The sequence below is a fragment of the Humulus lupulus genome, chromosome 8 (assembly GCF_963169125.1).
Source record: "Humulus lupulus chromosome 8, drHumLupu1.1, whole genome shotgun sequence".
NCBI lineage: Eukaryota > Viridiplantae > Streptophyta > Magnoliopsida > Rosales > Cannabaceae > Humulus > Humulus lupulus.
The window spans coordinates 113,889,540-113,907,044 of record NC_084800.1 but is presented as its reverse complement, the minus strand read 5'-3'; the positions used below and the strand labels follow the sequence as shown (position 1 = coordinate 113,907,044).

Sequence of the window (17,505 nt, the reverse complement as noted above, 5' to 3'; positions counted from 1 at the left end):
TTATTTAAAATAAATGTATTTATTAATATTAAAATAAATATTTATACAATTACTCAATAAATAAATATTTATTACAATATAAAGATAAAAAATATTATTATTCTTTATAAAAATATTATATATATATTAAATCATAGCTAGTCAAATCTCAACACTCAATGTTAAACTAAAATTATAATCTAGTCCAAGTTTCAAGTTTTGTTACAAAAATATATTTACAGTTAAAAAATTAGTTTTGTAAATCTTTGTAATAATCATGTTAAATAAATTTATAAATATTTATGTAAATGTGAGTTACAAAAATAAACTTTTTAGTTGTGAAATTAGTTTTGTAAATTGTTGTTGCAAAAATGTAAAACTTGTTTAAAAAAAATATTGTATTTTACCACTATATTCAATAAAGTGTTTTATAAATAATGAATATCTTAAATTTATATTTTAAAGTTGTATATCATAAATATGATAATTCATGTAATTTTTTGGTACAATATTGTAACAATATGAAAAAGTATAATATTTTTATGTATATTTTGTTTATAATTTCTTAACTATAAAATATTTTCGTAAATATTAGTTACAAAATATCTTTTTTAGTTGTAAAACTAGATTTGTAAACTATTGTTACAAAAATAAAAAATTTAATTACGAATTTGTTTGTAAGTTTTATTTAAAAAAAAAATCTACAATTCTATAACTGATTTTGTAAATATTATTTACAAACATGTAACACATATTTACAAGTTTGTAACAGATATTTACTAGTTTGTAAACGTTGATCACAAAAAATTGTATTTTACAGCTTTTATTTATAATTTTGCCACTCTGTATTTACACTTTTGTCATTCTGTGTTTTTATCCAAAAATTCCGTATTTTTGTAATGCACCATATTTTTCATTTTTTTTTTAACTTTTAGTGCATTTTTGTAAATTTCCGTTTTTATTATTATTAATTTTTATTTTTCTTAACTTTTATAATTAATTATTTTTTTTCCTAATAGATTATGAACACGTGTCTCTTCTCCGGCAGATGACGGAAATAACTAGTGAGACAGTGGATTTACAACAGAAAGGTGATTTTTGAGGTTTTCCCACCAAGAACAAATAATAGAAGATCAAGGGTTGCTAATAATTACTCTGTATGTGTGTGTTTGTGTGGCATTTTTGCCAATGTTCAACTTTTATTTGAAGAATGCATCACTAGTGCAGCTTTTTGTTTGAAGTGAAAGGCAATAAGTTGATTAAATATCTCACTGAATGGTCAAGAAAATCAATAATCCGAGTTCATTTGAGTGGGCCGTTCAGTCAGCAACAGAGGAGCCATTTAAGCACAGAACGGAGCAAGTTTTCAAGATTCAACACTCATAGGCGTCTGTCTTACCACAAAATTATAACATAAAGTTACAACATTACACACCAGACAGAAATTAATTTTTGCTTGTTAAAACTTCAAAAACATATATATTACACAAACATTTATCCTGAGAACTATGAGAATAATAGTATATAAACAACTTGCGGTCCCATTGAGAAATAACTAACTAACAAGCTTCAAATATTGAGAAAGGGGTACAAAGACAGTACCTCCAACAGAGCTTGTTCTTTTTAATTCAGAAACACTCAGAAAAATGCCACAGAATCTTAGTCATCAGGCTTCATGAGGGTACATTGAAGTGGAAGAGCCAGGAGATGACAAAAGCAAAGACCATACAAGCTAACAAGAAGTTTAGGAACCGGTGACCCTGCCAGAAGTTTCGTGTCTCTGCTGGGTGGACGGGGGCAGCTGCAGGGGTCGTTGTTGCAGTATCATTTGATTCGTTCCATTGGTCCATCACCTCAGCTTCACTAACACCAGATACATTGATTGCAGTTGATCCACAGATCTCACAGGTTCTGCGTTCATGTAAAGAAGATCAGTGTGGCAATGTCAAATAGAAGAAAAGATGAACATGAATCAATCTTTGCTAAAAAAAATTTAAAGTTGGGATTTCAATTTCTTGTTCGAATTACAGGGTTAGAGTAAGAACTATGCTTAATTTAGAATGCAGCAAACACTTTCTTTGCCAACTTTATGTTCATATTCCATAGTTGCAACTTGCAATAAGTTCAAAATTCATTTATGTTCATGAAATGTATGATATTAATGAGACATCTACACCTGATAGTTCATATCCAACCAGATTCATAGTTTCAACCATATCAAGCTGTAACATTATAAAGGAATATTAACCGCAAAGCATTTTCATCTCTTTACAAGTGGAAAACCGAGGATATCAGAGTATCATGGACTTGAAAAAATTTATGATGTCATCAAGCACAACCAATATAATGGTAGCCTAATACCAAACGAAAAAACTTTTTTTGTTTCAAGTTAAAGCAATTAGAATGGTAGGCTAGTAGACACTGTTTCATGAATAAAGAACTCCTCTTTATTTATTTATTTTGTTGTTACTTTAGGAAAAAAAAATACAGAAGAAGAGAAGAGAATGTTCACTTCACAACTGATTCTACCAAAGTCTTACTTTTCACAATAGATAATCAAACTAATTTAGTTGACTGTCTCGCCTCACTCTCTTTTTCTTCTCTCCACTGGGAATTAACACTACTATTCTTTTACCTACTCACACTTAATAATTGATAAACATATATAAGCATTACAAGTGGGGTCCAATTTCAAATCTTAAGTCCTCAATTTTATTTGTCGTACTTTCATTTTCTCTAATTTGAAGTATTGAGTTAAAAGGTAACGTAATCATGTGATGTAAAGACCCTCCAAAAAAAGAAAAAAAACATATAAACTATACACAAGTAATATATTTAATACATTCTGTTCTGCATCTCAGATTGATATAGTCCTCTAGCCTAGAAAAAACAGAATCTTCCCTAGTGAGGAAACGAAGCTTATTTCACTAGGTAAATGACACTTCTGTTCTGTGAAAGTCTGATTTTAAATAGTTTAGTTCAACTATCAACTTCAAAAATACCTGCTAAGCACACAGCTCTTTTCATGTGTCCATGGATCATTGTACTAATTGGCTATTCAATTTATGATTAAACAGATTCAATTTTCTTTAGGGATAAGCATATATTACTTAAAACTCTATAGAAAGATCATTACAAATAAGACTACATTGTGAACCCTTGAACCAGACAATATCAATCGAATGATAATATTGAATATTGTCAAGAACTAAGGTCTCTAAGAAAGAAAAATGAATTTGGGGTATTTCACAGAAACTTAATGCATAAAAGAACCATAATATACATATAAAACTAAAACAATAGCAGTTGAGAAGTATGAAATGGAGTGCAGGGATAGGATGTTCGTCATCATCTAGAGGAGTGCAGTCCAGCTTATATTCTTGAAAGTTGAAAGCCACCAAAAGCAAACAGATTCAACTATGATTCAAGTTTTAAGACAGGACACTAATCATCCAGAGCCAAATATGCAACAGATCCTAGATCCTAAAAGGTCAAGATTACGAGCTATAACAAATGTTGTGGACATACTAGATGCCCTTCTTACATGAATACCCCAATATATAACGATACATCAAAAACGAACAAAAGAAAAAAGTTTGGACACAGTAGCTAAGATGAATAAAAAATGTGATACTCAGCATGTATTTTGCTTTACTGCAGAAAATTTTATGTAAGTGACTTGGCGAAACCCATCAAAGCTTAAGGGACCACTTACTGGACAACCAAATCACCTGGTCGGTCCTCCACTGAACTGCATTTTGTTAAAGATACTGTCCTTGCAAGTTGTAAAATAACAAAGATATGAGAGAATGCACCTTACTCTCCCAAAGGGTTCCATCATGAGACTAATTTACTTGGAATAAATAGATCCGAATATTAATATAAAAAGAAAACTAGTGTTTTAAAAATGCATGAAAATCAATAACTATCACTTCAAATAAAATAAACATCATTAAATGTCTAAGACATGAAAAGAATTGGAACAAGTGAGAAAGATGCTTAGGGTGGCTCCAAAGTAAGTAATCTTATAACATTAAAATGAATTAGGAAGAATCATTTTAGTTGGAAATACAAGAAGCACAAAGTGGTGCTTTCATCTTTTTTGCTTTAATTACGCTTTGTTCTTTTAATTAGTGTAGTATACTTGCAACTTTTCTTTACTCTTACGAAATAAATGAGTGTTATATTTGAAATTAAGCTTCCATTATCATGTTCCTCGCATTAAGCAACCCACTTTATCTATATTCCCCCTTAATAATATTCGTCTAACTTTGTTCCCATAACTAAACAAAACCAAACACAAAAGTCAAAAGTCAAAAACACTACAAGAATATTAGATTATTGGATAATCAATAACTCAAAAAAGAAGCCTAGAATCTTAAAATAAAATATCATTCCAGCAGTTAACCAGAAAAATCCAATGATATACAAGAATTGGTTATAGCATTTAATAAACAAAACAACCACACATTAGTTAAACCTCCAAATCTTAAGGAACCTGAACCTAGCAAAGCGCTAAACATAGAAACTTTACTCACTGAAAAATCCCATAAACATAAAATTCACAAACATAACTATAAGTCACAAAATGGGCAAGCCTTAAAAACACAAAATTTAATGTTAGACGAGTTCTCATTTGGAAACACTTACTTGTTACCCTTGATCTTGAACCAAGCCTCGGCACACTGCTTATGCGCAGCAGCCAAATCATCCTTACAAGAACATCCTAACTCGATGGGAATCCCAGACTCATGGTTGGTAGTGTCCATGCTGAGATGACAAATCCTACAGTCCCTCTCTACTTTTGCCAAATGTGCCTTAACTTCAGGCTCAAGCACCCCACCACATTCCAGATCCAAGTCCACCGAATGCTCAGACACAGGGGATCCCTTCTCCACAATCTCAGTCCTTGACTCACTCTGGCTCCTACGCTCCCCCTCGGACCTTTCAATCCCAGTATCGGAATAGCCATTTCCGCCACCACCTTCATCGGAGCTCCGGCGACCCTCTTCTGATTCCACATCAAGAACTACAACATGGGTTTTGTCTACAGTTGCCATTGGTTAGAGTTAAACGCAGAGAAAGAATCCTCATGTAATAGCTCTGTAAAGCTGAGATCATGAATGCCCACAAAGGTTGAAGAAGCTCTCTCACGAGTTCTCTCAACCTTCGTTTAACCACAAAACAAACAAATAACGTGATTTATATAATATATAAAATAAAAATAGAATATGTTCAGATATATAATCTGAGGAGCAGAGCACGGTGGTGTGGTAGGTGATCTTTCTCTCTTGAGTGCCTGTCCTTAGACAGCAACCAGAAGAGAGAGAAAGATCTGATATGGGAAATAGAGTACTGTATATAAATATGTTGCAGGGCATAATAGGAGAAGGTTAAAGCTTGTATTTTTCTCTATTTGAGCTACATAAACGCTTCTGTTTATGTCATTATCTTTATGTATTTGGGCTTATGAAATTATATGAGTGAGATTTTATCATCAATGCTTTTTCTTTTCAGTGGATTTTTTTGCTTTTCTGGTTTTTTACCACTAGGAGTAAGAAAAGGAGAAGAAAAAAAATATCTTTGGCAATAATAAGAAAAGAACAAATAATTAAAAATGAATGAGCTTTGAGACTAAGAAACATAGTGAGGTTACCTTACCAATAGTAAAGTCCTTTTATCATTTTTCTTTCTTCTTTTTAGCAGACATACGAGATAAAGAAATGTGCCAAAAGCAGATTTCTTCTTGTCTTCTTTTACTGCTACTTTTCTATTAGTATTGTATTGGTAAGTACTGTTCTAATTGTGTCAATGATTTGAGAACCTTTTATTTTATTTTTTTTAATTATTAAATTAAAAGGTGAGTCCAGTTTTGTTTGTGGAAAGTCTTATTTGTCCATGCACTTTAATAATAAGAGTATAATAGTTTCATGGGTAAATTTGACTTGAACATATAATATACTTATCTCTTAAATATAAAAGCAAGTATTGTGCTTATGAAAAAGGAAAAAGAACAAGTGCGCGAATAACTAGCTGTTTATTCATCATTGAACCATGAATTATGCATTATGTATTTTATTTTATTTTTGTTTATATTTTTTTTTTTTACTTTGTGTTTTCTCATTATTTGTTTAGATTTTGTGTTTTGAAAAATTATTTTTTGGACTCTATATTTTATAAAATGGTTAAAATAAAACCCTAAACTCAATTTTGATGGAAAAAAAATTATATATAACAATACAGTTTTTAAGCAGAATGATTTTATTTTTGTTCTAAATTGTTAATTTGGTAAATTATGTATGATTTTAGTTTAGAAAACATTGACCAAAATTGAATTTAGGGTTCTATTTTAACCATTTTACAAAATATAAAATCTAAAAAATAATTTATCCAAATACAAAATCCAAATAAATTTAAAAAAAAAAACACAAGTCGAAAAAACTATAAACCTTTTCTCTCTAAGATAAGTAAACTTGTTTTTACTTTTTACCATCCCATGCTTTGAGGCATAAAATCCTTAGTATTTTTCACTTTAAGTCAAAATTAGACAACAGAAAGAGGACTGGCAGAGCAGCAGTCAGAACATGCAGCTTAGCTAATTATTTTATTGTTAGATAGATTCTCTTCTATGTAGTTAATTGTACATAATAAAAAAAACAGCTAAAATAAATATATATAAAGATATACATCAGGCAATAAATTATTCAAGAAAATCAATCACAAAACAAAACAAATCAAATGAGAGCTTAAAAAAATACATAACATTTAGAGCTAGCCAACAACCCAAAGTTAGGACATTGAAACTTATTATATATAGTCAATGACAAATGTTTTTTCTTCATTATAGTGAGTGTAATAATTGTTTAGGTAGGTAAATAGACCAGTGAAGAATAAGATGTCTCATTTAATTGCAAGTAATTAAAAACTCCGCATTTTTTTTTTCAAAATTTCTTTTAAAGGAGTGAAATGAATGAGTTGGTAGTGGTCCAAGACCCCACTAGGGACATTATATTATATTAGCGTCTACATAATTATAATATTACGTTTGATCTCCTCTCTCTCTCTCTCTCTCTCTGTTCATTCAGTCATGGAACCCTATTTTTCCATTTTATTTAAAGAAGTTTTCATGTGTTGTGTCTTATTGTAAAGTAAGTGTAACGTAGTTGTTTCGATTTTAAAGAGTACAGAAGTTTGCTTTAGCTTAATCATATGACGAAGCTTTCCTTACGAGGCAGGTTTAGTCCATAAATCTTCCCAGTCATGCATCCACAAATCGAAATAGAAGTATAATTAAATTAGTATGGAATTTATACAATGTCGAAACTAAATTCACAACTAATTGATTTACTCCAAATTATTATATACATATATATACATATATATTTTATAAAAAATAGAGTTATGACTAGGAGTCTAGGGTATGAGAGTTGGGCGATTTTTGATTTTGACAATCTTAGTAAAATAAATTAAGAGGAGAAAAATAAAATATGTACTAAAATATTACATTCAGCTATTAAACTTTCTTTAAATAGAACAACAATGAAGATATTTTAGACTAGATGAATTAAAAGATGTTTAAAAATATCAATAATTAAATTGATTTTTTTTTATTTTTTATTTATAGAAGTAGCATAATGTCTACTGCGTCACTTAAAAGAAATGGGCGATTTAAACATATGACACATAATTGTTTGTAAATTTTAAGAGTAGATTATCATTATTCTTGTTTTAAACATGTAGTTGTGACTTAAAATTTTAGCTGACTAACAATTCTAAAAGAAAAAAAAAATTGCTACCAAAATGGTTTATTTGTTTCTAATTTGTCTTTTTTCTTTTACTCTTACTTTTTCCTCAAATTTTTTTTTTACAAGATAAACTATCCATCAACTCATTTTTATTCTTATTTAAGATTTTGGCATCATTATTCCAATTTACCGTGAATTGACAAAAATAATATTTTAATTTTTTTTGTATTAAGTCCTTCAAATTACATAAATTAGCAATTAATTGTAAACTATTAAATTTTGGTATTTACATTGAATTTTAAGAGATATACACATGTTAAATTACAATAAATTCAATAAGACTATACTACAAATCCTTCAACATATATAAAATAAGAAAATCACTAATTTAAAAGAGATTTATTAATATTGAGTCAATTATCATTTTTTTTTCTAATTCATGACTTAATTGTTATTTTAATTATTATTATTATGATTAAAAAAATGAATGGAAATTTCTGGTAAATTATGTTTCATACTAGATGTTATGTTGTATTTAATGGTTTGACTAACAATGTGTTCCTCTATTTCATTGATTTCACATTTATGATCAAACAATTAATTAATGTTCACTAATAATCAAGAACGAAATAAATTGTTGTACTATGTTATGTTTATTTTAGTGTTGTTTTAGACCGTGTTTTGGGGTCTGTTTTTAGTCTTTTATGTTGTTTTGTGCAATGTTATGCTTGTTTTGTTTATATTTTCGGACTTAGGCGATGAATATATAGTTTGGCATGGAATTGGCAAAAAGCAAGCTTAAATGATGATAAATATGCTTGTTTTGTCAAGGATATTGTGTCAAGAAACCTCGAGAACTTCAGGAGATGATGAAATGCAATTTGACATTGAAAAAATTTGAACTCTGTGAAAAAAAATATATTTTGAGTCGCAGCCCAAGAAGAGGTGCTGTGTCATTATTATAAGGACAAACAGAGACGAGTATTTTTTGGAAATGGTCCACACTGCTAGAGAAAAAGCACCATTAAGAGCCGCAGCACCTGATTACTGAGTCGCGGCGCTTGAGTCCGTACTATTAGGAAAAGAGATTGAGATGAATAAAATGGATTCTCATTAACTTGAACAATTTGTACAAAGAGTATAAATACAGCTGAAGAGTTGAAGTAACAGCAGAAGCAAATTAATGTAACACCAATATACTAACTAATCAGTTACAACAGAAAATAGTTAGCTCTTAACACTCCCGTCAAACTTAGTGTTGATAGATTCTCAACTCTAAGTTTGTCCCGTAAGTACAAAAATATGGTGTTAGAAAGAGCCTTAGTTAGAATATATGTTGCTTGGTCATGGGATAGAACATGCAGAACAATAATGTGCTTGTCTTGGACTTTTTCGCGGAAAAAAATACAAATCAAGCTCTATATGTTTGGTGCGAGCGTGCAAGACTGGATTGGCATACATCAAGACAGTGCTCAAATTATCACACCACAAAGTGAGAGTAAGTGACAAAGAAATGAACAATTCAGCCAGGAGAGCTTGTATCCACGTTACTTCTGTTGTCAAAGAAGTCAAACTCATATACTCACCCTCAGTACTAGAGCATGAAACAATATCTTGCTTCTTAGAATACCAAGATACCAAAGTAGAACCAAGATGAACACACAACCCAGAAGTTGAGAGCCTATTGTCGGGATCCAAAGCCCAATCAGGATCACTGAAACCAACTAAATGAAGGGATTCAGGGCGTCAAAGATGAATACCAAAGTCCAACGTATGCTTTAAGTACCGTAGAATCCTCTTGACCGTTTTCCAATGAGACTCCAAGGGAGTATGCATGAATTGAGATACTTTATTCACTGCATAAGAGATTTCGGGTCTTGCAAGGCACCCACCAAGCTACGATATAACTTCAGATCTAAAATTGGATCACTTCTTGAGGTTGATAGCTTCTCTCCACCAATCATCAGTGTTGGAAGACCATTTGCAAACTACATCTTAGATTTGCATAAGAGATCAATAATATACTTAGTCTATGAGAGATGCAAACCTTAAGATTTGGATGTGACTTGAATGCCCAAGAAGTAGTGAAGGTCACCAAAGTCCTTGAGAGCTAAAGTAGAGTGCATAAGAGAAATCAAGTGCTAAACTTTAGATGTGGAACTTACTATTATCAAAATATCATCAACATAGACAGTACAAAAATAGTGTAAGAGGAAGTAATCTTGATGAACGAAGATTGGTCCACACTTGAACTCTAAAAATGTAAGGACAGTAAGGTGGCTTTCAAGCATTCAAACCAAGCTTGGGGGGCTTGTTTCAAGCCATACAAACCTTTGTGCAACTTGAGGAGATTCTTTAAGTTGAAACCCTGGTGGTTGTGATATATAAACCTCTACTTGAAGCTGCCCATTCAAGAAAATATTGTTAATATCTAGTTGTCTAATAGGCCGGCCATAATAAGGAGCTATAGTTAATATAATCTGAATGGTAGTGGTTTTAAAAACAGGACTAAAAGTCTCAGTAAAATCGAACCCATATTGTTGGTTAAACCCCTTATCAACCAGTCGTGCCTTTGTGTTTAAGGACTGAATCATCAAGATTTTCTTTCAACTTGAACACCCATTTACACCCGATAGGTTTCCTATTCAAAGGCAGCTCAACCAAGGTCCAAGTACCATTATGATGCAAAGCTTGAATCTCCTCATCCATAGCTAATTTCCATAAAGGATTGTTAAGAGCAGTAGTAAGATAAAACGACTCTTTAGAGGTGATATACACCTTCGGCTTGTACATACCAACTTTGGATCTAGTAACCATTTAGTGAGCGTTAGAGTGATCTGTAATAGATGGTAATGTTGGTGCAATTGGCAATACAGAGGAAGGTGTTAGGATTAATGTCCTAAAAGCATATAAAGACATTTTATTTAATTAAATAAAATAAAAATTTTATTACATTTGAATATATAATTATTTTTTGAATTAATTATATGATAATATCAAGAAAATTCTGTATTCATTCATGAGGATATAATCTTGCATTAGTACGAAATATTTAAGATCATATATAATAAATAAAATAGTCAGTAACATATTAAAGTATGAAATATTTAATGAATGATTACTAGTGCGGTTTACTAAGCATACGGGATGCAAGTGATCTAGATTCAGATTAATGTTGTGGATAGACATCTTAGTCAAGGTGTTGTATATAATAGAGATTTTATATGACAGGACCGATAAAAATTAATTATCTTTATAAACTTGCCCTTTGACATAAAAATTTGATTCTTATCATAATAGATGATCATTTGTAGATCAGTCAAAATCTTGAGTATACATGAACTCTTATTTGTGTTTATTGGATCTTTTGATTCACCCGTTAAGGTTTCTTAGGATAATGAGGCTAATGACTTTTGTTTTGGAGATTCAATATCATGAATGACTTGGAATAAGAATTACAATAATGGAATCCATACTTTCCTAACAGATCAAATATTGGTTCCCCTAAGGGTTAATTTTGGAACTGGATAGTTATTGAGCTCAAATCTATAATTTGATTATAGATTAATTATTCGCTAGTGAATTAATGGTACTTAAGAATCAAGAGGTAATTAGAAAGGTAAACGGTAATCTTGACCAGCTCTAATTAACAAACCAATAAATGGAGGACAAAACTACATTTATTGATAATATCAATAGACTATAAGTAAAAACTTTATAAATATAATTCTACAAATACTTAGAGTGCAATTCCATATTAATAGTGGAGTAATCATGGAATTGATAAATAAGATTATTGGATTAAAGAATTTAATTAATAATCTAGTTTATTGAAGCTTCGTATTATAGGTCCATGGTATATGTCTTACACTGTCAAGGGTAAGGATGTCAAAAGTAAGATTTTTAGATAAAAGGACTTAATTGTAAATGAATTAATTTTCCAGGGCAAGAAAATAATTATGTGATAATTATAGGTGATTGATTAATTATTTAACTATATAGTTTTTGTAATGACCCAAATTCCCTAATATGGCTTAGTGCTTAGATTAGGGGGCCAGGAGGGCAATAATTTGTTTATGGTATTATTATGTGATAATATGCATGATTATTTGAGTTATGATATTGTATGACTAATATTTCATGTTTAAGTGTGTTAAATATGTGTGTGGGTCGTTTCTTCTTAGAATGACATTTTCGTAATCTTGACTCGTTAGGGGTATATTTGAATATATGATTATATATATGTGATATATGATGAGACCACATTATTATGTGGATGTATTTGGATTATTCAACACGAGATGTGTTGGTTTTTATTGATCAAATCAGAGATTATACGCAGCGAAACAACAATCAAATTGTTAATTTAATCCCATAAGATTTCTAGATCTACTTCTTCACATGCATATATATATATATTGAATCAAAGACATGAATGGAAAATTACCTCAGGTCCTTCCTTGCTGCTATCTTTTTGTATGGCTAAATCCTTGAGATCTCACACCAAGATCTTCCAAAATGTTCTCAACACACAAAGAACGAGTGTGGGCTCGCTATACAAAATAACAGGCAAAATCTATTTATCAGATGTTCTCAACACAAGAGATCTGATAAAGTTTGGACCTAGGTTTTGTGAAGAACAGTGACTTTTGTATGTATCACTGTTCTCTTTCTCTGAGAGAGATTTCTAGATATTTTTCTATCCCTAAAAAGTTACGTTCTGAAAAAACTGATATCCTATATTTAATATATCCAATATATTAAAATAAAATCTTAGTTATTTTAAACAATTTGAAAATAACTAATTAGTTATCAGATTTTTGTTTAAATAATAATATTTTAATCATATTACGATATCTCATTATTTATTTAATATTTAAATAACTAAAAATGTAGAACCAAGAAACTACTCAATCTCTTATGCGTGTAACACAGTGAATGTGCACTGTGCTACACATGTACCACATGCCAGTGATGGCATGTGATTTTTCCCAATTTTTATTATTGTTTAAATACCAAAAATCCCAAAAATAAATTAATTCAAAATTAATTATATTTTTGTTAAATCAAATAATTAATTAATTAATTACACATAATTATACAATAATTATGTTTGATACATAGAAAAATATTTTACTTATCACATAAGTCCTTTTTGCCCATTTTTTGTATTTACCTTTGTTAGTGTTTGTTTGAGCCATTTCGGGAACCACGGACCTATAACATTAAGCTCCAATAAATTGAAACTAAATAATTAAACTCTTTAATTATAATAGTTAATTTATTAATTATGATATTACTCCACTATAAATTCTACAGAAATCTTTTCTTAAGTCATCCATTGATATAACCATCTTACAATAGTTCAACCCTCTAATTAATTAGTTCATAAATTAGAATGGAAGAATTATTACTTTACCTTTCTAATTTACTTCTTATTCCTTAAGTACCATTAATTCACTAGTGAATAATTAATCTATAATCTAATTATAGATTTGAGCTCAAAATCATTCAGTTCCAGAATTAACCCTTAAGGGAACTAATATACGATCTGTTAAGAAATATTAGATTCCGTATTGTTGATACATGTTCCCAGCCATCCATGATATTAAATCTCCAAAACAAAAGTCATTAGCCTCATTCTTTGAAGAGACCTTAACGAATGAATCAAAAGATTTAATAAACATGAACAGGAGTTCATGAACACTCAGGATTTAGGTTGATCTATAAATGATCATCAGTTATGATATGAATTACAAGTCTTTATTGTTAAATGGTTTTTGGATAAAGACTTTAATTCATATCGGTCCTTGTCATATATAATCATATTATATAAAACATCTTTACCGAGATGTCTTACCACATCAATAGTCCAAATCTAGATTATTTGTATCATTATGATACTCAGTAAACCGTACTTACAAGTCCAATTAAAGAATTCCATAACTTTAATTTGTTGTTGTTGACTATTTTTATTCATTCATGTGATCTTAATTCTCTCGTACTAATATAAGATCACATCCTTAATAATGAATATGGAATTTTTCTAATATTTACAAAATTATTCAAACATAATTTAACAATCTAAATATAACAATAATAATAAACCATTGTATTTATTTATTCACAGAAAAAAAATGTCTTTACATGCTTTTAAGACACACTCCTAACAATCTCCCACTTGTACTTAAAGCAAGTGAGGCATTTCTCTCAATCCCATATTACGTACATGACCCTCGAATTGCTTTGCTGGAAGTGTCTTCATAAACGGGTCTGCCAGGTTGTGTTCTGATGCGATTTTTAGAATGGACACATCTCCTCTATGTACGATTTCTCTGACTAAGTGGTATTTGCGCTCTATTTGCTTTCCCCTCTTGTGGCTTCTTGGTTCTTTAGAATTGGCCACTGCTCCACTGTTGGCATAGTAAAGAACAAGTGGTTTCTCCACTTCTGGAACTACTTCCAAATCTATGCAGAACTTTTTCAGCCAAACTGCTTCCTTAGCTGCTTCACAAGCTGCTATGTATTCAGCTTCCATGGTTGAATCAGCTATACTGGATTGCTTAATGCTTCTCCAGACAACTACTCCACCACCAAGAGTGAATACTGACCCAGAAGTAGACTTTCTACTATCCTTGTCAGATTGAAAATCTGAGTCAGTGTATCCAATAGGTTCGAGGTCACTACCCGAATATACTAGCATATAGTTTCTCGTTCTCCTGAGATACTTAAGAATATGTTTCACCGCAATCCAGTGTTCCAAACCTAGATTTGATTGATAACGACTGACAATCCCTATTGCATAACATATGTCAGGTCTAGTACATAACATTGCATACATTAGGCTCCCTATAGCTGATGCATAGGGATACTTTCTCATATCCTCTTGCTCTTGTGGTGTCTTTGGACACTGATCTTTACTAAGAGTAATTCCATGTCTGGTCGGCAATTGACCCTTTTTGGAATTCTCCATAGAGAATCTTTCAAGCACTTTATCAATATAATTTTCTTGTGAAAGTGCTAGGAGCTTGTTCTTTCTATCTCTTAGAATTTTAATGCCTAGAATCATAGCTCGCTTCTCCCAAATCTTTCATTTGGAATTTGTCAGCCAACCATTTATTTACATTTGATAATGTCTCTACATCATTCCCAATGAGTAGGATATCATCAACATAAAGAACTAAGAAAACCACAATTTTTCCTTTGATGTATTTATAAACACATGCTTCGTCAACATTTTGTTCGAAACCATATGTTTTAATAGTTTCATCAAATGTTAATTTCCAAGATTTTGATGCTTGTTTCAATCCATATATGGATTTCAACAACTTGCATACTTTTTGATCTTGATCATTCTGTATAAACCTTTCTGGTTGTTCCATATAAATGGTTTCACCAAGGTGGCCATTCAGAAAGGTTTTCTTAACGTCCATTTGCCATATCTCATAATCATAGATGGCAGCTATGGATAAAAGTATGCGAATGGACTTAAGCATGGCCATAGGAGAAAATGTTTCTTCATAGTCCACACCCTCTCTCTGTGTGTAGCCTTTGGCCACAAGCCTTGCTTTATAGGTCTCTACCTTTCCATCTGCACCCATTTTCTTCTTGTAGATCCATTTACATCCAATGGCATTAACATTGTTAGGCAGATCTACAAGTTCCCATACTGAATTGGAATACATTGATTCCATTTCTTGATTCATGGCATCTTGCCACTTATCAACATCAGGGTCTTCCATTGCTTCTTTAAAAGTCGATGGATCATCCTTTTCAGTATTTGATACAAGAACGTGTGCCTCATGTTCGTAGCGAATAGGTTGTCTCACAATCCTCCCACTACGACATTGCACTGGTTTTTCCTTTTCAGGAATTGTGGTTTCTTTGGTGTTTTATCATTAATTGATGAAGAAGATGGAGATGAAATATTATCTGTCATTAGTTCCTCTAAAATTACTTTGCTCCGAGGTTTAAAATCATTCATATAGTCGTGTTCTAAAAAGGTTGCATTTGTCGAAACAAATACCTTTTGATCACTTGGGCTATAGAAATATCCACCTCTTGTTTCTGGAGCATAGCCCACAAATATACACACCTCAGACCTAGAATCAAGTTTTCCAGATTTAGGTCTTAGCACATGAGCAGGACAATCCCAAATACGGAAATGTCGTAAACTAGGTTTACTTCCATTCCATAGTTCTAGAGGTGTCTTTGTCACATCTTTGGATGGAACTACATTCAAAATGTAGTTAGCTGTTTGAAGTGCATATCCCCAAAACGATAAGGGAAGTGAAGAGTAGCTTAACATAGACCTGACCATGTCCAACAGGGTCCGGTTTCTTCTCTCTGAAATTCCGTTTTGTTGTGGTGTTCCAGGTGCTGTGAGTTGGGACAGAATTCCATGCTCTAGCAAGAAATCTTTGAATTCAAAATCCAAATATTCACCACCACGATCAGATAGGAGTGTTTTTAAAGATTTACCTAATTGCTTCTCAGCTAAGGCTTTGAAGTCTTTAAACCTATCAAAAGTTTCTGACTTCTTAAGCATTAGGTAAACATGACCGTATCTAGAATAGTCATCAATAAATGTGAAAAAATATTCATAACCACCTCGAGCTTGAATGTTAATTAGACCACATACATCACTATGTATTAGCTCTAGTGGTTCTTTGGCTCTATTTCCCTTTGAAGTAAAAGATCGTTTAGTCAATTTTCCTTCTAAATAGGATTCACAAACCAGTAGGGTTCCAACTGTTAGTTCCCTTAGTGGTCCATCTTTAATTAACCGGTTTATCCTATCTAGACTAATATGACCTAATCTTAAGTGCCATAGATACGTGTCATTTTCTTTAGAAACCTTTTGTCTTTTGTTACTTTGTGGAACAACTACTTTAAACAATTAAGAATTATTGAGCGATTTTTCTATTGGATTAAGCATGTACAGTCCGTCCTTTTGTTTTGCATGACAAATATTGTTCCCATTCCTTGAAATAAAAATCATATTATTATTAAAAGAAATGCCAAATTTTTGTTCATGTAACAAAGATAAAGAAATAATGTTTCTAGTAATTTCAGGAATAAATAGCACACTATTCAAAACTAGAAAATTGTTCTTAAAATTTAAACGGATTGTTCCACATGATTTAGCTGAAACAAGCGCTCCACTTCCCACTCTCATAGTCATCTCTCCTTGCTCCAACTGCTTTGTGGACTCAAGCATCTGCAAACAAGAACAAACATGGTTAGTGGAACCAGAATCAACTATCCATGATAATTTATCTTGTTCCACCATACAAGCTTCGAGTACAAGTAAATCTGATTTACCTTTCTTTTTCTCTTTTAGCTCGGCGAGATACTTTGGACAGTTTCTCTTCCAATGACCATCGACATTACAATGGAAACACTTTCCTTTGGGTGCCTTTTGTTTGGGGTCATTGTTCTTTTTGTTCTCGGGTGCCTTGGATGACTTCTTTGCCTTTTTCGGATTGTCCTTTTTAGGTTTGCTGTCATTGTTATTGCTTTTTCTTTTCTTCTAAGAAGAATATGGTTTTGCTTCAGCCTGACTTGAGATGGTCTTATTCAAATACTCAAAAGTTTGTAATTCATTCAGCAATTGTGTCATGTTAAATTCCAATTTGTTCATGACATAATTAGTTGTGAATGTAGAAAAAGCAGGAGTTAAAGACTCAAGTATAATGCCTACTTATGTCTTTTCATCCATGACTGCTCCATGCGTCTCAGCTTCATGAAGTACACTGATCATGTTCAAAACTTTCTCACG

At 31.4% G+C, this 17,505-nt stretch overlaps 1 protein-coding gene across 1 annotated transcript; it reads right to left on the bottom strand.

Moving 5' to 3' along the window:
- Window positions 1–1,420: 1,420 nt before the first annotated feature.
- On the bottom strand, window positions 1,421–5,419 carry LOC133798335 (uncharacterized). Its single transcript, XM_062236573.1, has 2 exons — window positions 4,630–5,419; window positions 1,421–1,890 (listed from the first exon to the last, which is right to left on the bottom strand). Exons 1-2 carry the CDS (start codon window positions 5,037–5,039, stop codon window positions 1,653–1,655), a joined length of 648 nt encoding a protein of 215 aa, XP_062092557.1. The 5' UTR covers window positions 5,040–5,419; the 3' UTR covers window positions 1,421–1,652.
- Between the last annotated feature and the right edge of the window lie 12,086 nt (window positions 5,420–17,505).